At 52.5% G+C, this 24,604-nt stretch overlaps 9 protein-coding genes across 9 annotated transcripts; 2 read left to right on the top strand and 7 right to left on the bottom strand.

The window, feature by feature from the left end:
* Positions 1-56: 56 nt before the first annotated feature.
* N0V89_004320 (uncharacterized protein) lies at positions 57-1,487 on the bottom strand (the record flags this gene model as incomplete). Its single annotated transcript, XM_056213107.1, has 2 exons — positions 57-427; positions 491-1,487. The coding sequence occupies 2 exons, from the start codon at positions 1,485-1,487 to the stop codon at positions 57-59; spliced, it is 1,368 nt and encodes a 455-aa protein (XP_056073415.1).
* Positions 1,488-2,771: 1,284 nt separating this feature from the next.
* EGL2 (Endoglucanase EG-II) lies at positions 2,772-3,833 on the bottom strand (the record flags this gene model as incomplete). Its single annotated transcript, XM_056213106.1, has 1 exon — positions 2,772-3,833. The coding sequence occupies one exon, from the start codon at positions 3,831-3,833 to the stop codon at positions 2,772-2,774; it is 1,062 nt and encodes a 353-aa protein (XP_056073414.1).
* A 607-nt stretch (positions 3,834-4,440) lies between these two features.
* N0V89_004318 (uncharacterized protein) lies at positions 4,441-6,752 on the bottom strand (the record flags this gene model as incomplete). Its single annotated transcript, XM_056213105.1, has 3 exons — positions 4,441-6,125; positions 6,253-6,606; positions 6,665-6,752. 3 exons carry the CDS (start codon positions 6,750-6,752, stop codon positions 4,441-4,443), a joined length of 2,127 nt encoding a protein of 708 aa, XP_056073413.1.
* Positions 6,753-7,246: 494 nt separating this feature from the next.
* On the bottom strand, positions 7,247-7,953 carry N0V89_004317 (uncharacterized protein; the record flags this gene model as incomplete). The annotated part of the gene is made up of 3 exons (XM_056213104.1): positions 7,247-7,711; positions 7,769-7,826; positions 7,898-7,953. The coding sequence occupies 3 exons, from the start codon at positions 7,951-7,953 to the stop codon at positions 7,247-7,249; spliced, it is 579 nt and encodes a 192-aa protein (XP_056073412.1).
* Positions 7,954-8,224: 271 nt separating this feature from the next.
* N0V89_004316 (uncharacterized protein) lies at positions 8,225-8,989 on the top strand (the record flags this gene model as incomplete). The annotated part of the gene is made up of 1 exon (XM_056213103.1): positions 8,225-8,989. The coding sequence occupies one exon, from the start codon at positions 8,225-8,227 to the stop codon at positions 8,987-8,989; it is 765 nt and encodes a 254-aa protein (XP_056073411.1).
* A 2,392-nt stretch (positions 8,990-11,381) lies between these two features.
* SHB17 (Sedoheptulose 1,7-bisphosphatase) lies at positions 11,382-12,164 on the top strand (the record flags this gene model as incomplete). The annotated part of the gene is made up of 1 exon (XM_056213102.1): positions 11,382-12,164. The coding sequence occupies one exon, from the start codon at positions 11,382-11,384 to the stop codon at positions 12,162-12,164; it is 783 nt and encodes a 260-aa protein (XP_056073410.1).
* Positions 12,165-13,585: 1,421 nt separating this feature from the next.
* On the bottom strand, positions 13,586-17,377 carry SPO22 (sporulation-specific protein 22; the record flags this gene model as incomplete). Its single annotated transcript, XM_056213101.1, has 16 exons — positions 13,586-13,888; positions 13,944-14,119; positions 14,175-14,469; positions 14,517-14,654; positions 14,710-14,879; positions 14,926-15,017; positions 15,063-15,135; positions 15,294-15,618; positions 15,670-15,892; positions 15,941-15,976; positions 16,026-16,077; positions 16,171-16,258; positions 16,307-16,380; positions 16,429-16,687; positions 16,751-17,265; positions 17,317-17,377. The coding sequence occupies 16 exons, from the start codon at positions 17,375-17,377 to the stop codon at positions 13,586-13,588; spliced, it is 2,880 nt and encodes a 959-aa protein (XP_056073409.1).
* A 540-nt stretch (positions 17,378-17,917) lies between these two features.
* RDS2 (Transcription factor) lies at positions 17,918-19,875 on the bottom strand (the record flags this gene model as incomplete). Its single annotated transcript, XM_056213100.1, has 5 exons — positions 17,918-17,993; positions 18,042-18,238; positions 18,288-19,054; positions 19,110-19,374; positions 19,600-19,875. 5 exons carry the CDS (start codon positions 19,873-19,875, stop codon positions 17,918-17,920), a joined length of 1,581 nt encoding a protein of 526 aa, XP_056073408.1.
* An 847-nt stretch (positions 19,876-20,722) lies between these two features.
* On the bottom strand, positions 20,723-24,259 carry N0V89_004312 (uncharacterized protein; the record flags this gene model as incomplete). The annotated part of the gene is made up of 7 exons (XM_056213099.1): positions 20,723-20,998; positions 21,054-21,995; positions 22,486-22,782; positions 22,832-23,023; positions 23,107-23,705; positions 23,836-23,958; positions 24,130-24,259. 7 exons carry the CDS (start codon positions 24,257-24,259, stop codon positions 20,723-20,725), a joined length of 2,559 nt encoding a protein of 852 aa, XP_056073407.1.
* Positions 24,260-24,604: the final 345 nt, after the last annotated feature.

The raw sequence follows: 24,604 nt of genomic DNA, 5'->3' as shown, positions 1-24,604 counted from the left end.
ACTGGCAGATACCAAATAATGCACATCTAAACATGGAATTTCGTTCCATATCACCCCTATCCTGCGGAAATAGCAGCGTCAACAACTCTACTGGGCCTATCCAACATTCTCCCCCTCTCATCAGTCACCCTGACCATACCCGGACTGACAACCGTGCCTCTCCTCCCGACTTCTTCCCACACCCACTCATACAGATACGGCTGCCCAAACAACCACAGACTTAGATCCAACGCATTATTTATAACGTCCACCAGATTCTCGTCTTTGTCTTGGTCGGCGTAGGCGGGGTTCGCCCAGGGGAAGAAGGTCAGCGCGAAGTGCTCGGCTGCTTCGCGGATGTCGGATTGACGAGATTGGAGGGACGAGGTGGGAGGTGCATGGAGGTGCGCGGCGAGGCGCTTGTAAAGGATGTAGGCGGCTTGATCGTCTGTTTTAGGTATATGTCAGTAGGTGGAGGGCAATATTTAGGTGGGGATATGGGTTAACCAACCTGGTGACTCGAACGAGCGCTCGTTCTGCCTGAGGCCCGCAACCTCCGCAGGGAATAAAGTTGATTGATGTTCAGCTTCCGGCGCTACAATGTGCAAGATGTAGCCTACAAGAGCGTGCTTTATTGCTGTGGTAGGGAAAGAAGAGTGCTCCAGTTCCTCGGCAAGATTCATCGATGAATCGCCAAATTTCTTGAGGTCGTTCTGCATGGTCGGCGTCAACGTTGCGTGCACGTCGCGATAAAAGGCGTTCACATGTTGAAGAGTCTGATCGAACAATGCGGTGACTTTGTTCTGGACCGTTTGCTCGTCTGCGGCCGGCGGTAGCACACCAGCTAGGAAGTCTGAAGAATGTGACAAATCAGAGAGATCGATGCTATGTTTCAATGTGGGCATCGCAGCCGCGAGGATAGGCGGTGGACCGACTTGTGAGACCTGGACGTATGAGGGTTGGTCTCCCTTCGTTATGAAATTCGTAGACGACTCGCTGTGACCATGCTTCGACGGTCTCCGGCGCTTGAACAGCATGAAAGCAGCAAAGAATGCAATAGCCGCGCCAACGATAGCTGTGGCAATCGCAATGCCCGCTACAGCTCCTGGTGACACACCTCCTCCGCCTGATCCACCGTTGCCATCCGCATACCCTGCAGCAAGACTCGGTACAGCCTTGGCCGCATCGGTGTTCGTTTCTCTTGTGCTGGTCGATTCAGTCGTCGGCTCTGATGTTGCTGTTACTATCGCGAATGTATGTCGTGTCGAACTTCGTCCTGACTCTACTGGCTGCGTTGCATCTGGCTGTGTCTTGTCGTCCGTCTGAGACGGCTTTCCGTCGTCGTCTTCGGTGCGCGACGTCCTCGTAGTCCTCGGTTTGCTCTCTCCCCCTGAAGCAGACGTCGTGAAGAACCCAATTGTCTCCGGAGCATCAGCACCAGGCGTCCCTGCTGCGATTGATACCATCAAACAGGTAGCAGGATCCGTATAACACGTGTAAACACTCATCTTTCGCAGCGCATATTCAGCCCCCAAAGCTCACAATTCAACCAAAGCGTCAACGTCAACGTCGCGAACTCGGAAACATCGAAGAGAGAGACCATAGAAAAGTGAGGAGACAAGTATCCACACGCAGGTGCGCCCACCCACAGCTGATCGCACGCCGTACAATCCTTCGTGCGCGGTCCCTGCGGCTGAGCTGCTCCTAAGCCTCGCTGATGCTCCGCATTGCGCATACTAGCACCCCAGCTTTCCGCCCCAAGTGCGGACTAGCGACAATGAGTGTCATTCCAGGCATGGGGCCATTGGTGCGGAGCGTGTCGCACATCTCATGTTTCGTGAGAGGGATCATCGAGGATGCCGGGCGCTCGTATTTTAAGATCGGGGGCTAGTGTTGTTGCGGTTAGTGAACGTTGGGAAAGGAAGCGTCAGCTGTGAGCCTTCTCCACGCCTTGATCACCTTCGTAAACTATGGCCGATGTGGAATTGATTGACCGGCTATTGCATTGTACAAACCTCACGCGCAACCGTCCGTGTGGCTTGAGGCTGCGAATGAAGGCATGCTGCACCACTATCACAACGCCAGGAGGGTGTGCTGCACAATTTACGCTTAGATGGGTGGCGCATGTACGTCGGACCTCGAAAGGTCGCCTTTTCTCGGTCTGGACAAGTCAGACGGGCCCGAGCTGCGCGGTGTTTCGACTCCAAGGCTGCCCGTAACTGGCGTGCCTCTCGGGCGATGCTAGCGACCTCGAAAAGCAGATTTGCATCATCTAAGCTTTCGTCGTCGGTAGTAATATCTTCACCTTCTCTAACATTGCGCGTCTGTGGTTCCAAGTTAGTGAAGACGCTATGCTTAACGGAAGTATCCAGAGATCAACCTGGAGACAAGACGCAGTATCGCAACGGATGTTGCTTATAGTAAGCGCTCGGATCGGACTTGAGTAGGGTCCTTTGGGGGCTCACTGGCACTGTCCTCCGAAGTGGATGTCGTTTCACACTAGCTTCTACCTCTTATATCATCATCATCAGAGGTTCAGCTCTTGATGTCGAGCACTATGGTGTCTTAAAGCGCGTTTGTATACCACGCCGCAATGCAATCAAGCAATTAATGGGAATGTCAACATACAAACAGTGCATCAGTAAGTGGAGACGTACACAGCGTTATGCGGCACGGTTTGGTTTCGGATGGGCGATGCAATAGCTAACATAATGGATCGATTCATTATCCATACGTTGTAAGTCCCTCACCATCTTCCACAACAGATACAACGGACCAAAGCCCTTGTGGACTCAAACACCCTTCCACGCTCCCACAATACAGCTCTTCACCAAACTCGTATCTGTCCAGCTACTCCCACTCTGCGTAGGTGTCTCATTCAACTCATACGTGCTCGCGAATCCTCCAGCCGCCCACCCTGTATATCCAATATACACATCCGCATTCTGATTCAAATACTTCAACTGATCGCACATGTACTTCTGGCAACTCGCGGTGTTCCCCCCACCCGTCTCTGTCAGGATAGCAAGTCGCTTATTCGTACGAAGCCAATCGGCCAAAGGTTGGAAGGCGTTGGAGATGTTGTCTTTGACGCACTCAGTGTGCGTGCCCGAATTGTCCGAGTCGAGGTACTTGTGTACGTCCATAATCAAGTTCGTTGTGGTGTTGTCAGGATTGGTCACCGCAGCCAGCGCTGCCGCACTCCCACTCGGCACAAAGCTTTCAGCAGACGTGTACCCGTTTCCGGGAAGAAGAATGAGATTCGAAGTCGCACCCGCGCCACGGATCGCAATCACAACTTCTTGCACGGTAGCAGCCCACGCTTTGATATCCGGGATGTCGTGCGGCTCATTCATGACGCCGAATGCAATCTTGCTCTGCTTTCCGTACTTGGTGGCGAGCTGCTTCCACACATCCGCGAGCTGAGCATTTGTAGGCCCGCCCTGGCCGACGATCTTGCCGTTGTATCTGGCATAGTTGTGGATATCAATAATACATAGCACAGCACCGGAGCTAAGGCAGCCTTGCACAAGGCGGTCGTACTGCCCGAGGTTGTTAGGGTTGAGCTGGCCGCCAAGCTGACCGTTGACGAGGAACTGCCAGCCGACTGGTAAGCGAAAGGTGTTGAGAGTATCGTCTTTGACGAAGTGATTCATCTGGCCGACGGCATTTGCGCCGGTGACGATATCGTAGGGCTTGGAGGTGCCAGTAAGGGAGCAGGAGCCATCAGTCGTACAGCCAAAATCGAAACCTGCGATGTTGACGCCGGCATATTGGACCTTGGTTGCACGTGGTGTGGGAGAGGATGCAACGAAAGTCGCGAACGAGGTGAAGGCGAGGACGGAGGCTTTCATGGTGTATAGTAAAACGTGAAAGATACGAGGGACAACACAGTGGTAGGAAAGATGGTGACAGGACGGGGACCGAGGAGTGCAATTGGTGATGACTTGTATTCATAGTCTCAAAGAAATCGAACTGATGTACATTTATAGTGCTTGTGTCGAATACATGAAAACATAATGAAGATGTGCTTGCATTTGCGCACCTGATCGACAACTGTGCACTCCGTTTTCGAAGCGGGTTCGTGGAGTTTGAGCCGGGTGCATAAAACAGAACAGCTTAGGACGATGATTGGATGACGGAGCACCAACTTAGCGGTCTTACTATGGAAGCTTGTCCATGCTTAGGGTGCTTGTCCTTGTTCGCCACGTCGTATATTATGCCGGACGAACAGCCGCCTATCCGTCAATGCACCCTGTAAACATCGAAAAGCTGTTGTCATTTCCAAACTTATCCTCAGGCATGCGGTCAGGCTATGTGCGTCATAGATTCGCAGGCCAATTAATTTTTTACAGCTAGTAGACACAATTGTCAGTATCTCGACGTCCGTGTGCTTCTTGCAGTCACGAACAGATTTCGGGCCCTGAATCAGGTGTCACACCTGGCACATAACGTACACGCTCAATTGATGTCGATGATCTCTCCGCGCTGTCTGGCAATCTCTGCCGCATCTCGTACCTGGCGTTGTCCTCTCGTCGTTTGCGCGACTGGCGCAGCACGTGGAGCTCGTTGGCGTGGAGCCCGGTCAACCTTGTATGTGCTACCCCAAAGTGGGTGTTTCCTCTTGGATATGATTGACTTGGTAAGCTTCTTCAGATACCTGGTCGAATTGGGAACACGGATGCCCTTCTCCTCGAGGTAGTTATAGAGGTCTTCTACGTCATCCTCGGCGTCAATATAGCCCATGTCCCAGGCCTCGAGGAACTGAGCCAGGAGCAGGAAATATCTGGTGTTAGCGACAGGTGCCCACGCATTTCCGGCCTGCTTCGTGGCCTCGCCTCTAGATCCCTTGAACTGGTAATCCATCGGAAAGCCTTGCAACTGAGCTATCTCGCGGGGTGTGTATTTGCGAAGTCCAGAGGGATGCACATTCTCTCCACCACTAGTTGTGATGCATTTGGCGAGAATGGTTCGAGGATCCACAGGCTCCCGAGGAAGGCCCAGAAGCTTCTCCTCCTCAGGTTGATGATATTCATCGTGGATGTTCGCTCCGCGACGCTCGAGAGCTTCCAAAGCATCCCCTACCGTGACCCAATAAGGAAGACCGCTGTCTTTCGGTCCGCAGGCAGGCTTCGGAAAAGCTGGAAGAGGGAGGCCCTGCTTGGCGCACAGGAAAACGAGCCGTCGACGCCGCTGCGGCAGACCGTCCTCTGAAAGATCGCTGACCCTCCAACGGACATTATATCGCATGGAGATGATGTCGTTAATGACTTTCCTAAACCAAAGGCGGTGCTTCTTCAATTTGAGTAGACCAGGTGCCTGCTCGAGCGTTGCATAACGAGGCTTGACTGCCTTCAGAAATGGTCCTACCGTGAGTAAGGTTTCCATATTTTCTTGGTCGTTCTTGCCCTCATTGGTGTGGGCCTCGGACCAATAGCAGCATGGGCACGAGAGATGCAGTATGTCGACACCGTGCTCACAACGTCGTGCGATGGCAGGAAAGTCATGCGCATCCATATGTAACGGTTCTGCAGACGGGAAGTTCTCTGCATAGCCGCGTATAGCGAGTTCGTCTTTCTCCAGGCCCCACTTCACGAAGAGGTCGGCCTGACTGGCACCTTCCGAAACCCCACCGATTCCGGAGAATGCGTCCCCGACAGTGAAGCGGCGCGACTTGATCGGAGGAGACCGTTGCTCAGCGAATGTCCCATCGATTTGTTCAATCGACGGCCGCCGTTGCCTCGGCTCGCGGTCAGTACCGGACGCCAATGACGAGGCCTGGGAGGAAGTTGTAGCAGGAGGGGACGGCGTGTTCGTGACTCGATCGGTCTCGCGACGGTAAAGTTTGCGCACTTCTCCACTGTAGGATACAGAATTATGGTCAAAGACCACAGTATGCGCGAAACGACAGATGAGAGTGCCTTGGTGGAAGATCCAGTCCTTGATCTCCATAGATGTCTTTAGGCCCGCTGGTGCCCACCGATTTGCCATACGTACATCGTACGCCTCGTAGTCCTTATCCGTGAACTCGCACTTCCTCTTCTTGAGCACTTCTATGACAGATATGGATTGGAGTCCTTGAATCATATGCGGTCGGCGATCGTCTTCGGAAGCTTGGATGAGCATGAACAGTTCGTTGAGTTTGCCTGGTCGAAATCAATACAAGTCATATGAGCGCGGCGCGATGGCGCATAGTGCATTTCTTGCAGATTCTGGGTGCGAGGAGCAGTTCAGATAATAGCGACAACCGGAACCCTCTTGGCTAGCACGTACCATCGAACAGCGGGCGAAGATAACTGCACCGCCTGAGGCGGTAGCCACTTAGTCTAACTTCTTGCGTCTTCAAGTCCTCAATGATAGCATTGACTTTCAGGAAATCACCGCTCAACGTATGATCTGCCTTTCTGTCGGTTCGGTCGATCAGTTCCACGGTGTCGCCTGCGCGAATGAGGCTGCCACTTTCGAGTCGATGACAGGGCAGTTCGACGAGTTCGGGAAAGGTGTCTTCCTCGGGAGGCAACATTGTACGACCGCCGGCATCATACTCTTCATCGTCGTCGTCAATGAGGATATACTCTCGTTCAGTCTCACCTCCCCGTTTTTCATCCTCATTTTCGTCATCATGGCCTATGAACAATGGTGTTAGAGATGCGGCCTACATGCAGTTCTGCTGGCTGCCACTCACCGAAGTGTTGGACCTCAATCTCGTCCTCCAGCGGATTGCTGACTACGTAGTCCTCGAAGTTGTAACCCTGCTCGCGCCGCGGCGTCATCTTGGTAGCGAAGTCGGCAATTTGAATGGGGCAGAGAACAGAGAGAGAGAGAGCAAGCTCCGCGGTGTGCTTTGAAGTATGACACCCTAATGGGTGGTGAGCGAGTCTGCGCAAGTGATAGGCGAAAAGCCGCGCCTTCCTCGCTGCAAACGCGAGCCGAGCAAAGTCACGGTGAAGGTGAGGGCTAAGGTAACAGGAGACTTCCTGGAAGCAAACGGAAATGTTGTGGACAGATACCGCGGAAAGGTGCATGCCAAGGAAGCCATGAATGTCAAGACGATTCAACATTGAGTTCAAGGGCAGGGGGTTCAGAGGGAAGACATGTTATAGAAGATGAAAGTAAGTTGGACGAGGACAATTACGATGAGAAGGACGGGAGCGGCGGCTCGAGACGCTCGTTTTGAGGTATACTGGTAACATGGATTTTATCTGTACAAGGTCAGGAGTCCTCGAGGAGGGTCCCGCACAGGTTTTGGACGGGTATCTGACACAGCTTATCTTATCGTCTTCTCCACAAAGTCCCTCTCCAGTCGCCCTACTTCCCTCTTGAAGATCTCGACCTCTTTCCAGCAATCAAGCGGCCGTCGGTCGTGCAGCCGCAAGCACGCGACAACATCTTCCTTCGCCTTGTTCACCTGTGGATCTGCTTCCTCCAGCTTTTTCCGCATCTCGAGCTTCTGTTTCAAAGCCTCGATCTCCTTGGTGACGCTGGAGTTGCTCATCTCTTGCTTCTTGCGCTTTTCGGCGAGAGTAGAGGAGCTTGACGTAGCATCGCTAATCTTCTCAGTGACGTCCGAGAGCTTGTCGGTGAGCGAGGTGGGCTCGGTAGGGTGTTCGTGATCGAGGGTTTTGGAGAGTTCGGAGAGATTCTGGGCCTCCTTTTCGCGCAGCTTCTCGAGTTCCTGGGTAAGGCGTTGCTGGTACTGGAGTTCTTGCTGTTTGGATCTGGTAGAGTCGGTCTGCCGCGCCAACACGTCAGTTTATGTTTCTTTCAGATTTCGAGGTAGGGCTCTCACCTGTGTATTCTTCTGCAGCGAATCGACTAAGCCATTGGAGAATCGGACGGGGGTGTCTCTGCGTGGAAAATGTCATCAGTATTCAAATTCATGCGAAGGGGTCAATTGGCGTGGAGGAGAAGGACATACGAGGAGAAGACGTGCTGCGAGACATCGCTAGCGGGTTTCGAGTTCTCGGCGCCCATGGTGATGCTCGACAAAGCGCAATGCCCGATGCGTTGTTGCTGGAGCTGGCAGTTAGAAGCCGGATCGCGGCTGCCAAGTGCGTAGTGGCGCTATGACAGGAGCAGTTTAGGCTCGACGCGCATCGAATTCGCGTTCGCTGCTCCCCTCCAAATGCACCACTGAACCACTCATGTTGTGATAACAAAGGGCCAAAGCCAAGGGCACCTGCGCAATCAAGGAGCTAATGTCCTGGCAGCAACCGGGAACAGCAGCGCTCATACTAGAAGCAGCATGCTTCAATCTTCTATAACAGCATGGCTGAAGAAGCCAGCGATTGTTATGAAAGCTGACCAACCACCTCCAGCTCCAGCATCAACACCGGTACCATTCGCACATGCGCAACCGACCGTATCAGGGCCTGAACCCAACTCCGCTCCCACTGTAGACAGCGCCAGTGGGCCGTCACCGAAGCTACCCACTGCTCCTCTATTCTCCACACCTCCACTCCCTGACAATGTCGAACTCGCGCCGCTTACGCAAGAGCTCATACCCTCTTTCAAGCGCATCCTCAATTTGACGCTTCCTGTGTCGTACCCTGCCGTCTTCTTCACCGAGTCCATGGAGGAGCCGTTCCACAGTATTACGCTCATGGCTCTATGGCATGCAGCTCCGGCAGACGGTACACCCCTGGCGAGCATAGAGAAGCCACGTTTGGTCGGTGCGATTCGATGTCGCATCTTGCCTTCCGCAAATCTCTACATATCCACAATCAGCCTGCTTGCTCCATACCGTTCGCATGGTGTTGCTACACATCTGTTGCAGAGGATAGTCGCCAAGGCTGTCGAAGTACATGGCGTTCGGTGCGTCACAGCTCATGTGTGGGAAGCCAACGAGGACGGACTGGAATGGTACAAAAAGAGGGGCTTCGAGATTATTGGAAAGGAAGATGCCTATTATCACAAGCTCAAGCCTCAAGGTGCGTTCCTTGTTCGCAAGTGGATTGGTGTTGCCGATTTACTAGCACACCCGGATGAAGTGAGCGTTGTGAACAGGTGAAGAAGTTGCTCGTTATTGTGTGCTGCTCGTGAAGTGGCAGATATCATCGCATTGGGGTTATCAGACTTCCAGGGGATGTGAGAGCATGACTGTATAGCGTCTCCTCGGTCGAAAACAACCTTTTGGATCAGCTTGGAAGTTGGACCCAAAGCCAGCCCATTTTGTTTCACTAGCCCGCGGGTTGCCGAGCAAATACCGGGAGCTGAAGTCTGTTGCGGCGACCCCTGCTTTGCTGATCTATACGCAATGCACGCAATAACTCAGACTGATCGTCTAGAGCCCTATCGATGTGGATCGGATTTACATGTTTTACACATGTCCGGTTGAGACCACTGTCGGTTCCGGACGCTCAAATGAAGATCTAGGGGCTTCTCCATCTTACAGAACATCGTCTGCGTATTTTCTGAGCGTTTTTATGTGCTCTTTCCGTTATCAAGACCTGTACGGATACTCGCCATTGTGATGTATCCTTTTCTCCGATGGCGACTGAGTACCTTCACTTCTAGCCCCATTGGGTCCATCTTCACCCACAGCGGTCGTTCCACTTGGCAGGAGACTTCTTATCGCCATTCGCGCTCGTCGTCTCACTTGCCTTTCGACCGGGGTTATGTTCAGATCAATCTGCGGGTAAACTAGTACTATCACACAGAAGAGCAAACCAAAAATGTCACGCTACCCCTGTGTACGGTATTCTTGAGTTGAGATTTGCTCGGTGCGGGTCTCGTCGTTTCGATCGCGGTCATCACCATAAGGTCCAGAAAACCAGCTTGAGTGCTGTGTGGCACGCAGGCTAGATTACCTAAAATGGACGAACTCAAACTGTGTCCCACGGCTGCAGTTATAAGGTCTGCCAGTGATCAGGCCCGACATCCACGCGCTATGATATTGCGCTCCACTGCATCGGGCCGCTCCCAGTTACTCGTGTCACTCGGTTTAGGCCGACCTCCACGCCTTCTTTGTCCAGGAGATGGCTCTCCGAACCAGCCCAGAAACGCTGACTTGATCCACTTGGGCTCTAGAAGCTGCAAATACGAGATATAGGCAAGCGAACCAATCTATGATAGGCCTGGCCAAGGCTAATACACGAGCTTGCATCCTCATGGCACTGCTTCCAAGTACCTACATGCTGGCGTCCATATCTGGGCCCATATAACTCGGTGACCAGCGCATCCTCAGCGCACCTTCACCTGAGAGCTAACAGTTCCATTCCTTGCATCTTCCGTCAAGCCGGGTCTACTTCACATAAGATGCTCTTCCACAGAACAGCCCTCATCATCTCTATGCTCTGCGCAGGTTGCCTCGCAGTCAGTACCCTCCCTGCTCTCATCTCCAACACCACCTAACCCCAACATCAGGTCCCAGCATCCAAACTAGTAGATCTCCAAGGCGAAGGCCAAATCACACACACCGTGACCTGCCTTGGTCCTCGCTGCACCGACCACCTCCCCACGACCTTCCAATGGCCCACAGGTTGGCCCCAGCCAACTAGCACACCTCAAACGACACTGAAGACAACCAGCAGCGCTAAGAAGATTAGTTCGAGCAGCAAGTACACGGCGCCGCCTGAGATGAGCAGCGCGAAGACAACGAGCAAAAAGACGAGTTCAAGTGCGAAGTATACTAGACCGGTAAAGACACCTACGAAGGTCATTTTCTTCTTCTTCTCGCTTGAGGGTATTGATGGGACGTCGTGGGTATCTCTGAGTCTTTGCTAACGAGTCTCGGCAGACAACGAAGTCCTTGCAGCCCTCGAAGACGGAGTCTGAAGTCACGGGTCCGAGCAGTGCCAAGTGTCCTGTGCCGCTGTACTACCAGTGTGGAGGGTACTGGGATGGGAAGCCGTGGACGGGGTGCACGAGATGTGTGAGTGGCACCAAGTGTGAACATCAGAATGGTACGTTTGCTTTGACTTCGATTTTGACAATGGTTAATGTGAAGCAGACTTCTACTATCAGTGTGTCGCGGACGAGTAGGGTGGCTTCAGATGAAGTATGATGTATAGGGAATCCGCCCACGCACGCCACAATTGGCCATGGTCAAAGTGTCAAGCTATTCAATGTGCAGTCCGTTAAAATGGTTTGTTGATGTAAAAAACAAAGCAAAGCTGACTAGACAGCTTGGAGCTCTGACATGTATGCAGTGGGGCAAGAGCTCCGAGCTACCCCACTATCCGTACTGTAGTATCAATTTTGAAAGTCGTCATAACTATCCATTTATTTATTTCTTCCGAGCACCTCCGAACTTCTTTGTATGCGTGTATGCTTCCCGTCTTCCTTTCTCAATCGCTTCGCTGCTGATACCAGTCCTTTCACTCTCTCCTTCTACTTGCTTCCTCCTACTCCAAATCCAATCCAGACAGCTTCCTACACCCTCACACTCCCTGCAACGCGCAATGCCGGACCCCCGTGTCTTCATAATCCGCCATGGCGAAACAGAATGGTCCCTCAACGGCCGACACACCGGCACCACCGAGCTGCCCCTGACCTCCAACGGCGAAAAACGCATCCGCGCAACAGGCAAAGCCCTCGTCGGCGACGACCGTCTCATTGTTCCTGGCAACCTCGCACATATTTATGTCTCCCCGCGGCACCGCGCACAGCGCACTCTCGAACTACTCGACCTCGGGTGTCGCGAGCGGTATCCCTGGAAGCTCGAAGAAGGAAAGCCTGCGGAGGAGGAGGTGAGAACGCGCGCGCCGATACAGGTCACGGAGGGCATTAGAGAGTGGGACTACGGGGACTACGAGGGTCTAACGAGCGCGCGGATACGCGAGCTCCGCAAAGAGCAAGGGCTCAGTGGGGACTGGGATATCTGGCGCGACGGGTGCCCCGGCGGTGAATCGCCGGAGGACGTCACACAACGACTCGATGCTCTAATTTCCGACCTACGAACGCGCTTCCACAAGCACCGATTCGGAAAGGGCGCGGGTTGGAAGGGAAGTGACAGGACGGGCGCGAATGATGTGTTGATTGTGGCGCATGGGCACATACTGAGAGCGTTTGCGGCGAGGTGGGTCGGAAAGGAACTGAGGGATAATCCAAGTTTAATTTTGGAGGCGGGTGGCGTGGGGACGCTAAGCTATGAGCATCATAGGGTTGAGGAGCCGGCGATTTTATTAGGGGGTGCGTTTGTGGTGGATGTTGTGGAGAAGGAACAGGAGGAGAGGAAGGCTTAGATGAGGAAGACGATAAGTTCACGGCAGCATACGGTCTCGCACAGTCGGAAGCTGTAGTGTATGTTTGGAACAACATGTCGAAAGTATTTTCTGTTGACGCGGCCTCCACAATGAAGATACTCTGAGTTTCAATTGGTGCGGAAAGCCAGGGCTGAGAGCCATAATCGCCTTACAAGTCATCAGACTGCAGGGCAGGTCCACCTGATTCTTCATCGATTGCCTGGTGGGAGTCCTTCTCAGATGTTTCAAGCCTCACCCTGTTTGATTGCTTGAGTGCAGAGACAGCAAGAGCATGTGTCAGCCTGGCGGCGGTGCCCTCCCTATCATGTAACCTTCAACAACTTGATTGCATGTCTCTGAATAACCACCATAGCAGCACTGAAGGCTCGCAAGCAAATACTTTTGTCCCAGTGCTCGTCGCATCGCCCGCAATCATCGTGTGGGTTTATTACACTTACGCTGGAACACGGTAAGCTTGACTATGGCCATACATACCAAGCTCAGATTCAATTCGTGTCCATTGCTCGTACTATCGGTAATGATGATCTGTTAAATCCCTTTAAAAGAGTTGAACTTCACAATCTGTCTAAGCTGACCTGGGCAAACACACGAGCATTAGACCCGGAAATGCCGCCAAGCAACATTGACTAACCGTCATACCAAATTGAAAAAGAATTGTGTGCAGTCTGTGGTTACCTACGGGATACTACGGAGCTTTAACAGCTCGGTGCGGCCTTTTCCGTTCTCTTGCCTCCACCAAGTATGTAGTTTCAAGCTCAAACACATACACTCCACATGATCAGACCCACAATCATCATGTATATTCGCTTCTTCAGTTCCATCTCTGCTCGACCCACAACATCAAAATGCGTGTCACACTCTTGGTTACCTTTTCCGCCGCACTGGCAGAAGCCTGCCCTTCCGCAACCGAGGACGACATTCCCACGCCCCTACGTACTCCAGCCCGGTAGGAAACCGCGGACCGCCTTCACCGCCGGTCACAACAACGTTGCACATCCTGGCGCCGAAGAATTGGCAAGCTAGCGGAGGCTGCAAGACCGACCGGTGCGTACTATCCACTCCATTTCTGAGGTACGCTGACTTCTTATAGGTTCAAGAATAGGCCTTATCTCAACCAGTGGATAGGTGAGGCCGAGACGAGCAAATGTGTGGGGTGGAAGTATATTACTGCAGTGGGTCAGGTAGGGTGTGTGAGTGGGTGGAGCACTTTTGGATGTGTATCTGAGTATTGAGGAGGTGATATGGATTGAGACAGATTGGTAGGAGGCGAAGCTGCCGGACCTTCATGACGAGTACTTTAGCTGTCGCTACAAAATGAGAAAAGTGGTTATTGTGTCCGAATATATACTGGGACAGAGCCGAAGTGTGAATGGATGGTCCGCAACGTGATCGTGGCCCACTCAGTCTTCATCATCCCAAGTAAGTCCCTTGTACTTGTCCATCAGGGCATCCCTCAACCTATTGCCATCTTCGCCCCAATCAGCCAGCATAAGCGCCTTCTCCGCCCACAGCTTGCACTTTTCGTCCTTTTCCTGCACGTAGTAATCGACCGCATGATTGAACGCCGTGGTGGCAAGCCACTCCAGCTCGGTGGTTGGGTAACGATTGAGCTCCTTCGCATCGTGGTCAGTCCTCGCTATATCAAAGTCCATCGATGCGTAAGGCGACGTCGCAGGTGGGGTCTCAGGCATATGGGAAGGCGTCTGTAGGGGTACTCAATAAGATATATAATGAACAGGAAAAGTAACGAGAACTCACCCCTTTCCTTCCAGACGCGATGCGGGTTGCATGTTCGAGACACTTCAAGCTCACAGTCTCATCATATGTCAGAGCGAGTTGAAAAAGACAGCGGATCCACCTGGACATCTTAACAATATCAAAACCCGCAGTCTTCCCACTCGCATTGATTATCTTTTGGAGCGCGGAAAGAACCTCTGCGACAAATGTCAGTCATTCGAGGTTTGCGTAAGTCATGCTGAACACACTCACTGGTCTGATACTTGCCGTCAACGTTGTCTTTCGACAAGGAGGAGTACATGATGAGTACCAGGTCGGCAAGCGTGTCGTAGTGCTGTGGCTCTCCGTATCTCCAGCATTCTTCGAACAGATCATCTAATTCCTCCCACTGCTCACGTTTCAGTGCAGCTTCGAGCTCCAGCTTGACGACTTGGACGTGCTTCGCTGTCATGTCGGCTTTCGAGGACCCGCGTAACTTGTCGACGAAATCAGCACCGACAAAGCGAAACTCTCTCCCGTGCTTGGAAACCTGCAGATAGTTTTGAATCTGGCGTTGTTAGTGGCTAGATCATTGATGCGGTGGAGACTAAGTACACAAGCTTGCATACTGTCTTCCGCACGAGCCAGAGTCGTAAAGGCACAGACGGAAAGGTAATGCAAAAACATCAACCGGAGACAGTAGTCACCGTCTTTTTCTTGCGCATGATTGAAGTCCTTGAGTAATTTGACAAACTTCCGGATCTGTTAGCCGAAGCAGCGGATCGAAACGGGGCGCGAGGTTACCTACTTCTATGCATGCAGTCAACAAGCGGACGAGGCTTGTGGGTTGCACTTCGGCGCAGTATTTGATAGCTAAGTTGTATGAGTTTTTCGAGAACCACTCAATTTCTCCAACGTTGAACTGTTGCCTGCTCGGGTTACTGGGTCTTCGTCGCGAAGCCTTCGCATGCGCTGACGCTGCGCACGATCAGCTCTGTGCGATGATCAAGAAGTGAAGACACACCTCCTTCAAATGTTCTGCAGATCTGTTCGAATATATCTTTCTGGAAAACGCCATTCTTGATCTGTTCCGACATGAGAAGCCGTACAGTCATACTATACCCATCAGCGACGTTGCCTAGGCCTATTTAGAAAGCTTACCGTAAAAGTGCCGGTAGGTGCACACCAGTAGGTACCTGGTCGTTGTACTTCTCGAGCAGCTTTTCTAGCGCCGCTATACCCTCTCGCTTGTTTCCAGATTGCTGTGCCTCGATCACACATGCATAAAGCAGGGAAGTGTCGTTCGATGAATGCCGGCACACTGTATCAAGGCATTCGGCGGCTGCCGAGACTAAGTAGCTCTCCGTGTCATACGTCTGTAAGTAAGCTTACCGAAATCTGGGTAGTTGCCGTGCAACGCAACTTTGTACATCATATACCGGGTCATGCGATCTTCTCGACCGATATCGGACATCTTGGAGAAAATTTCCCGAGCGGCTGCATAATCATGCCGTGCCATAGTGCACATGATCATCTTCCTGTTGGACGTGAGCAATGGGACCTGCATACACCAATTTCGCGTTAAAGACCTTGCAATCTTAGATCTGTTGATCTCACCTGCCATGTCGAACAACGAATGAAGGCATATTCCACACCATGCTTCGGCTTCTTCATGCTGACCAAGGCTAGAAGTGGCCTCGATCTGTTTCCAAAGCAGCTACGTGGAATCAATTAGCATAGGCGAGTAAGAAAGGCTTGTCCCACTTACAGTCTGTGCCGCGTGGGTCACCTGCGCAGAGAACGGGGCCTGCACATTTCGAAGGACTTCGTCGAATAGCCCCAGGAGTTGATATAGCGTTCCTTCTGCAACATGTGTGGTGCAGGTAATCCATATCCTTGTGATGACAGCTTTCTCGATCCACGCCGCTTTCTCCTCTCGGAAAAGGCGGGTGCAGATGAGTTCGTCGATCACCTTGCAAGAGGTAACGGTACTGGTATCATTAAGCGACTAAACCAAAGACGGCTTACATTGTACTTACTTGTGGTCCTTAAGCTTGTGAACATGGTGTAAAATCCTGGAACATCGTCAATCTAAATGTTTGCGCTGCGAGCGGCTCAACATACGTCTTGACATTCCGCTCATTGAGTACAACGAATCGGATCACCCGATGCAGGACTGATGGAGTCAGCAATCCCTGGGGACAAGCTCAGCAGGTTACAGTAGTGCCGATAACTCGCACAGTTCTTTGCTCAACATTATACCACTCACCTAGATAGACTTTTTCGGCATCCACTTGGGTCTCTGAGTACAAAAGGTCGAGCCTAAGCAGGCTTACAGACATCTTGCCTTCATGATCCTTAGATACGTCAGCTTCGTCATCCGACTTATGTTACAGTGAACCCACTGCTTCGAGTAGCTGGAGCATATGCCATGCTTTGGTGCGAGCATCGGCGGTTTTGAGCTTCAGGTATGCTTGCACTAGCTTTTCGTGAGTTAAATAATTCCATGATGGGCGCGTTGGTATACCTATACTATGCATGATGCTCACTTTCAACTCCCCCGCTTCCGCGCTGAGCATTTCAAGCCTTTGCTCTTCAAGAATATCATGAGCACGCTCGAACCATCGCGTCGATGCCTCGCAGTCGCGTTTGCTAAGTAGATCTTTGCCTATCTCGTAGAATAGATCGGCAATGCCTTCTGCAAGAGAGGCTGTGAGGAAACGCGAGAGGTGGTTGCACTTGGTGAACATGTGCTCCGCAGTGTCCAGTCGATCCGATCTCCACGCCTTCGCAAATTATCAGTGAGTTCACAACGCAAGGTGTGAATTCAGTGAGGATGCTGCGCTCACCAGAGCAGTCCGCAGAGCATAGTACTCAACGCGCAGTCGTGCTCCCCACTCAGCTTCGTTCCTCTCATTCTCACCCTCTTGCGCCAACATCTCCTGATACTCAGCAGCGCGCTCAAGAACCTTTGTCGCATTGCCGACCTCTTTGTTCTCAATGCACCATCTTGCAGCCTTGAGCGCTATCTTCATCAGCCGGATGCAGTTCTTGCGTTCCCGGCCTTGAATGGACTGGCTACCCGCGGAGTCCAAAAGCAGGAACGAGAAGACGCGCAACAGCCCCGCTTCATGATATTTCCGTGATGCTTCTTCTGAGGCTCTGCCGTTTGTGTGAGAAAGATCACGTCGCAGACGAGTTGAGGTGTTCCACAGCTCGGTTCCCAGCTTTTCGAGTTCGTCTTGCTGTGCTGCCACGACCGAGGATGCTGCGAGCGGCAAGCCGCGGATTTGGTCTTGAAGATCCTCTGCAAGCGTTTCGTCGGGCGATGTGCTGAGGCGGTCCGGGAGACCTGACGCAAAAGCTGTCGAATATTAGAGGAGCCCTGGAGGAAGCCGCAGATGAGCCTACTTACAACAGACGGACTTGATTTTCTTTTCGCGTTCTGCTCTTGCTGTTGCGTGAAACGGTGCCATTGCTGTAGCGAATAGGGTGGATGGATGGAAAGTGGAGTGAAGAGGGTGACCGGAAGAGTGCCATGGTGGCTGTCGTGACTTCCTCATCAGCATCACGCGAATGAGGAAGCCACGAATAGCCATTTGCCATCAAATTGGAAATTTTATGCAAACAACTATCGTAAAAGGCAAAAAAGAATAGCATTCCTTTGTAAGAAGGGTATTTCAATCTCCCGTGCTACTCACGCCAATGCGACAGGAACGTTCATCCGTTCCATGTCGTTGTGCCCTGGCCATACATGATATGGTAGATCCAGAAGTGACGCAGCTGTTCCGTACAATAAGATCAGAGTCGGACCTAATCCGAAGTACTTTCGCATGTGAACCCATTACTAGAACAAAATGATGCTATCAGACCATGCGCCAACTATGCAATCACAAAGGAAGACAACGAATAGTCACAAGGAAGAAACAGCAGAACGATTACGCATTCTGCGTTCAGTCGCTCAACTCGAACCCAGACTCACCGCCCATGTGTATAGAACTCGTACAACCGTACAATTACTGAGGGATATCACGAAGCAGAAGACGGGATGGTTCCAGCATAGGCAGGAAATTGCCTACAATTAGAGAGGGGCTACCCATGCGTCAGCTGTGATCGGCATTTGAATTGGGTTTGACTCACATATTGAGCGTATCGCGCTTCACAGTGAAAGAGAAGCAGCACCGTATCTCAGGGTCCTTTGAGTTTGGATCGGGATTCTTGAGCGAGCAGCTGGTGAGGATAGCTTTTTGGTTGTTGTCGAAAGCAATTGCGCCAAATTTCTCCCAATATGACACCAATGAGGGCTCGGCGAGAATCTCGTGGAGAGCGATATTACCCTATCATCAGTCTCAGTATGTTTCCTACGCATGTTAAGTCGCCACTTACGTCTCTCAACCTGGACATAGGAACGTGTATCAGATTGGCCATCTCCTTGTTCCCTCGATATATCTCCCCAGTTCTCCGCCAGCAGCACGCTGGGATAGCCATACTGGCAAAGACGCGATCGTATTCCATCAAGCTTCTGTCGAACCAGATCTCGATGCGCACGAGGTCCACATCTGTCGAAGATTGTACGCGCTCACGGAACTTTGGCCTAAACCTATCGAGTTGTCGCAGAATGCGCACACGTGATATGGATTGCAAGTTTTGTTCCATGTACTGATTGAGCCGCGCGTAGCCTTTGACGTAGTTGAATGGCTTTAGCAAGCCGGCGTCCATCTTGGCTTTGAGCAGCTTGTTCATCCGCTCTTCAGGACTGTCCGTACCGGCAGGATCTGCTGCTGTCATGTAGTATTTCTCTCTCGCTTTCTCCAGTGGGAAAGCACTTGATGGCCGTTGTATCGAGTTAGCGGAGGCATTTTGAGCGGGAGGCGGCAGCAGTTGCGAGCCACTGTTGGACGCGTTTGGATTAAAAGGCGTGTTGTTGGTAAGGGTCCCCATAGGGTTCATCAAAGATGCATCGGAAAATAATTGGTGGAAATCACCAGTTCCATACATGTTGCCGTCCTCCATCAGGTTGCTGTTGAGGAAATCGTTGAGTAGATTGAACTCGTTACTGATCTCGGACGTGCCAAACATATATGACGGATGAAATTGGTGCATGTCTTGGAAGTTATTGTTGGACGATGTAATCCAGTCGTTGTAGTTGACAACTAAACAGTGATTCAGTTTTAAGCCTGCTGAGCGCTGAACAAATGTGTAACTTACGAGACGGGCTCTGAGAGGTCAGAGCTGGTAGCTGTGGCGCAGACACGGGTGCGGGCTGGGCGATCGTTGCTGCGCTGGCACCTCTGTCAGGAGGAGGCACAGGAGGAGGAGGCGGCGCAAGGGTCAGGCCTGCATCTTGAGCAGTAGTTTGCTGGGCCATGGGGTTCACAGCGCCTTCGGCTGGCGTTGCCTCGTGCTGGGAGCCGGATCTGTCGCCGTTGACGCTCTCCGGGTCTGTTTTGGACTTCTTGACGCCTTCGCGTGGCTCATCATGGCAAAGGTGTCCAATATTCCTCTTGATACACCGCGTGCATGGTCGTTCCTGGCCGGTCAAGGTGATCAGTCAAGAGACAGGGACCAAGGCAGCGGGTGCACTTACAAGGTCACATGTCATATGCTGATGACTAGGGGTTAGCAGACTCTGTCAAATGTCTTGGATGCTACAAAATAGAATGTATCGCAAATCGGGAGGGCCTGCGGCTCACCGAACGTCTGCAGTATATGCACGCTGGAGCGGGCATGTAGGGTCAGCAAGGCCATTGACACTATCGAGGGCGCACAGCATGACGGCCTTACCATGATTGACCTTTCTACGCTTCTTTGGAGTTTTCGTCGGGACGTCGGAGCCGGGTGCAGATGAGCCCCTGTCTTTGGATGGCGAGCTGCTCTTGGCTACTTTTGATCGGTCGTCACTCTTGCCATGGTCCGTGCTCTTGGGTGGTGCTGTCGCAGCGGAGCCATTGGCATTGAGTGTCTCGTCGGTCATCAACGACGGCGCTGCACGTGTTTTGGGCGCTGGGTGATGGTCTCGGCAGCTCCCGGCTTCTACAAGAGGTCGCGCGTGGGCGGCGACACGGGGAAAAAGCAATGCGCCTCAGCACGTTGGAACGGTAGCACCGGGGTTCTGTGGCGACGGATGCTGGACGGTGGAGAGCGATGTTTCAGCGGCACGCGAGTTCTGAGGCTGGAGTTTGGCGCGCCTCACCAAGTTTGAGGACGGCCGCTAGCCGAGGATCTGGCGGGGCTTTTCGCGGACATGGCGCCATCCTCCGTGGGCACGTCTTTGCCTTCTTTGACGTTCGCTAGAGGAGAACGGTGAGCTGGGCAACGCGCAGTTTGCAGCAAGAGGCGCACTGCTCTTTGGCAGCTTGGACGCGGGGGAACATGCGCACCCGCAGCGTCCACAGTCGCACCGCCTCCAATCAACGGCCGCCCTGGAGCTGATGGTGAACACGTCCAGGGCTGGATTAGCTCTGCATGCCTGTCTCCGAGGACCACGTCGCTGGATCACTGCATTCTATATTCGGCAGACTGCCATGGCACTTGCTCTTGACTCCATCCCCCATGTGCGCACCGCTCTGCCCGCCCGAACTCCAAGTCATGCTGTCATCGTGCCAGCCTATCCCCACGTCGGGGTAGCCACTGCTGGCCCTGCTCTAGAATATCGAAATTGCGCCTTCGTGTCCCCTGAACCTTGACAGCAACGTTGCGGACAGTCCCAGTACCGCGTCCCACGTTACTCCATGCATCAAAACCCGTACGCCAAGCCATGCACCCTCTCTGGGACAGGAAAACACTCCCCTGAATGCGAACCGAACCTGCATGCCAATACTTCATAGCGTGGCATATTCCTCTGCGCTGGCGTGTTTGAAAAGCACATCGTCCAGCGCCACTTGCGCATTCCTCATGCCAACGTCGATGCCGTCCACTTGCTCGTGGTTACCCTGCATCGACTCTAGGCTCCGCCCGAGTTGTTCGAGATGCGGTGCGAGGTCGGAATCAGGGGTATCGAGCATCGTGACATCCACTACCTTGCTTTGCTTCCAGCCAATATCCTGAGGTCTATCGCCCATGCTATTCCTCTCCAGGTCCTTCAGCAATGGATGCATCTGAAGCGCGTTAGTTGCATATTCAGCCCCGTTGGAAATAGAGTCCATATCTCACCCGACCCTGCTTCTCTTGTTGCTTCCACGTCGTCTTCCAATCACGTGCATTCTTCCTCAGCTGCTCCAAGCTCTCTTGGTCCTTCTTGAGGAGGTGCTGAGCCACCTTCACTTGTTCGGCGAGCAGTTGGTGCGAATGGCGCGCTGTTGTCAATTCTCGGAAGAGCTGTGCATGGCGCTCAGTGAGCTTGTCGATATTGAAGTGGACGTCTTTGGCTTGGGGAGGGATCCGTGAACCCGACAGCTGACGTGCAAGCATTCGAATGATAGAACCCAAAGTTTCATCTGCAGCAAATGCCCTCTGTTCATCCCGTTGTGTATTGACTATGTCCTTCTTTGCATCCCTCAACGTTTCAAGGATGTATTCCAAGACTTGTGGTGAGACATGCGGCCAAGTCTCTATCACTTCCCGCGCAATCCTCCTTGTGCGCGGTGCTAGCTGCACGTAGTTTTGCGCTTTGCTCTGCTGCGCAGATGCTTTGTCAGTGTCACGGTCGAGCAATTCATCGTTACGATTTCGTGAAGGTCGTCCACGTTTTCTTGCTGAACTTGGCTGATCCATTCGTCCTCGGTTGTGCCCTCGCACCGCCGTGGGGATGGCTTCCGCTTGAATAAACGAAAGCTCATCCACTTCCTCCTCATCCGTACCCGCATGGCTCACGCGCGCTGGCCGTCCTGGTTTCTTTGCTGCCCGTTCGCCATCATGCTCCTCGCCCGCTGCTCTCTTCCTCTTTGCGCCAGATATTTGATTCTGGGTAGTTGTCTTTGTCTTTCGACTGGATGCCCCCTTTCCGGCGTTGGGTTTGGGGCCGCGTCTGCTTGTGGGAAGTAAGTTGCGACTGCCCGACGGCCGGCCTCGACGTTTGGTGACTTTGTCGTTGCTCGATTGCGGAGGTCGACCCCGCTGTTTCGCGGATATGTCTGGCGCCGAATGCGTGGGCGCCTGAATTTGAGTCAGTTGCGTTTCTGATAATTAGGTTATTGCTGCTCACCATGGCAGGGTGGTGGGGTTGACCAGGCGCGTTGGCAACGCGTGTTGATGTTTGGGAGCGACAGTGCGCCTGCCACGACTGACGTCGGTCGACGCCCAAAGCGGAAGGCTACCCGTGGGAAACACTGCAGCAGGACAGATGTATGTTTGCAACTCCAATTCTTTAGTAACAAATTGGTTTTGGTCAAATGAACCTTGGAGGACTCTGTATTAGTGCTACATAGTATATCCATTTGCGTCAATATCGAGCTGCAGAACATAGACCGATTCTTGACTTCCATTGGTTGTATTGCGCACTTTCGGCGCTCTGAACACATATATGCTTCGATGGATTATTGCCCCATCTCCGTTCCTTCATCAAGATTTGCAATCACATCTCTATATCTCACAGCCCTCCGGCGGTTCCTCAATGAAACTTCGCACTCACACCGCCATATCTCACCCCATCCACCATCAATTCAAACACCAGACCCGCAGACTCAATCCTCATATCCAGCGTGAAGTCTAGATTGTCAAACTCCACACCCTTCGTCGTCGTCAGTCTCGTGAACAGGCTCTTAGGTACGGTGTTCAAATCAGTCGTCAGCGTGCAAACGTTGATGAGGCCCTTCCGGAAAGAGTCCGGCGCGACGTCAGCGTCGCATGCGATGAGGTCGTCTTCCACGACTAAAGACTGGCCAGGACGGAAGTTGCGCGTGTAGTGGAAGGAAATGGGAGATGAGTCGGAGACTTGTGCGCCCTATGTTCTCATCAGTGACATTGAATGGGTAGGGGGAGCGATGCACTACCTTTGCTATATGCCACTGCATTCGATCCGACACCATCCACCTCTCCCACAATGGCGACCAATACCGATCCTCAATCGGGTGTTTCGCTTCATCGAACACAGTCGCATAACTCGTCCCATAGTGCCACCGACTCCTCCGACTAACGACCATACTGCCTTCTAACCCCCTCAACACGGCGCCTCTTACTACTGCCTAGATGCGCGGGTACGAAGTCAGTGTAAGTCAGAAGGTCGGGAGTGGTAGGAGGTATTTATGTCTGAGACAAATCGACTTACAGTCCAGGAATGAATTGGATGGAAGATTTCTATTGATGGGACGACGCTCAATGCAACCGCATGCGTCGGTCTCTCCGTGTACGGCGGCGGAGGCGCACTGTTGAAATGATGTTTCATCCGGCTGTAAAGGTAGTTGGACTGGCCGAATCCGCCTACGAGCACTATACCACATACCAAGCCCCCTTTAGCTCGTATTGTCTGCACCTGGCCTTCGACTAACGAAATAACCTCCTGGACCACAGGGTCAAAGATCTCCTTGACCTGCTCAGTACTCATGACAAGGAACCCAGAATCCAACCCCGCTTCCTCATCGTCTGGGAGACCAGGAAAGGGCACGTTGACTTCGGCGTTTTCCTCCTCGTTGAAGTTGCGCTTTACAAATTCCTCAAAGTACTTGAGGCCCATGTTCCATGTCTTCGCTTTCTTTTCACGCATCATGGTGTAGCGCTCTGTGCCTATGCGGCTCTTTACGTGATCTTCGAAGCGGTAGTTGAGGAAGGCGGAGCCGCATAGTCCTCCAGTGCCTACGGCGGATTCTTCGACGCGGAGAGGGTTAAGCTGTGTGATCTTGTACGCGATAAGATCGACGGTGCCGCCACCTGATTCTTTGTGAGCAGTTTCCCAACAAGACTGAGATCCCAGGTCAAAGACATGAGCCTCTTGATGGAGCGTCATTCCAAGACACGCAAGACGGCACCCGGAATTATGCCGTAAAGGAACACAACATACCAGCATCACATACAATGAAATTATCCCCAATTTTCAGGTTATTAGGTTGGATAGCCTTCAGCGTATACACGGCCGCCGCCTCAGGTTCACTAATCAACTTGAGATCCTTCCCGCTGCCCATGCCTAAAGGTGGGGAAACAAAGTCAGTGTAATGCTCACACACCAAGGAAGTGGGTGAAGTAGGTGTCCTGGCCAGCTATTAACGTCTGAATATTCCAGACTTAGAGGTGTAAGCCTGGAGTCTAAGCTAATCGCCCAGCACGAACACCCACTTTGTACCCCGACATTGCGTACCTGCCTTCTCCGCTGCCTTCAATGTTGCGTCTTTGGCACTATCTGACCATACCGCCGGCACCGTTAGCACGAACTGCACCTTGGTCATGGACAGGAACGTCTCTCCGTATCTTCTTGTCAATGTCTCCATGGTATGCTTGTATATCTGCGCAAGATAGTCGGACACAGCTTCCGCAACAGTCTTCTCATATTTGCGCAGCTGGGCGGCAGTTTCGAGCGGTGAGACGAAATGCGGAAGCTTGTGGTTGCGGTCGAGGAACAGCTTTATGCAGCGCAGGCGCGTTTCTTCCGGCTTAAACTGGAAGCCCCATTTTATGTTCGATTTCGAACGGTCGGAAGGAGATACGTATGCGATTTCGGTGGGGACTTTGTCGGACGTGATTCCTAGAGAGAGACTGCATGAGCTTATGGTTACCAAAATAGAACGGATTGAGTACCGTTCCCACCCGGCCAGGATTTCACAATGTCTATCTCT

Source organism: Didymosphaeria variabile, assembly GCF_027946475.1.
Source record: "Didymosphaeria variabile strain IMI 356815 chromosome Unknown scaffold_3, whole genome shotgun sequence".
NCBI lineage: Eukaryota > Fungi > Ascomycota > Dothideomycetes > Pleosporales > Didymosphaeriaceae > Didymosphaeria > Didymosphaeria variabile.
This window is presented reverse-complemented; position numbering and strand designations above follow the sequence as displayed.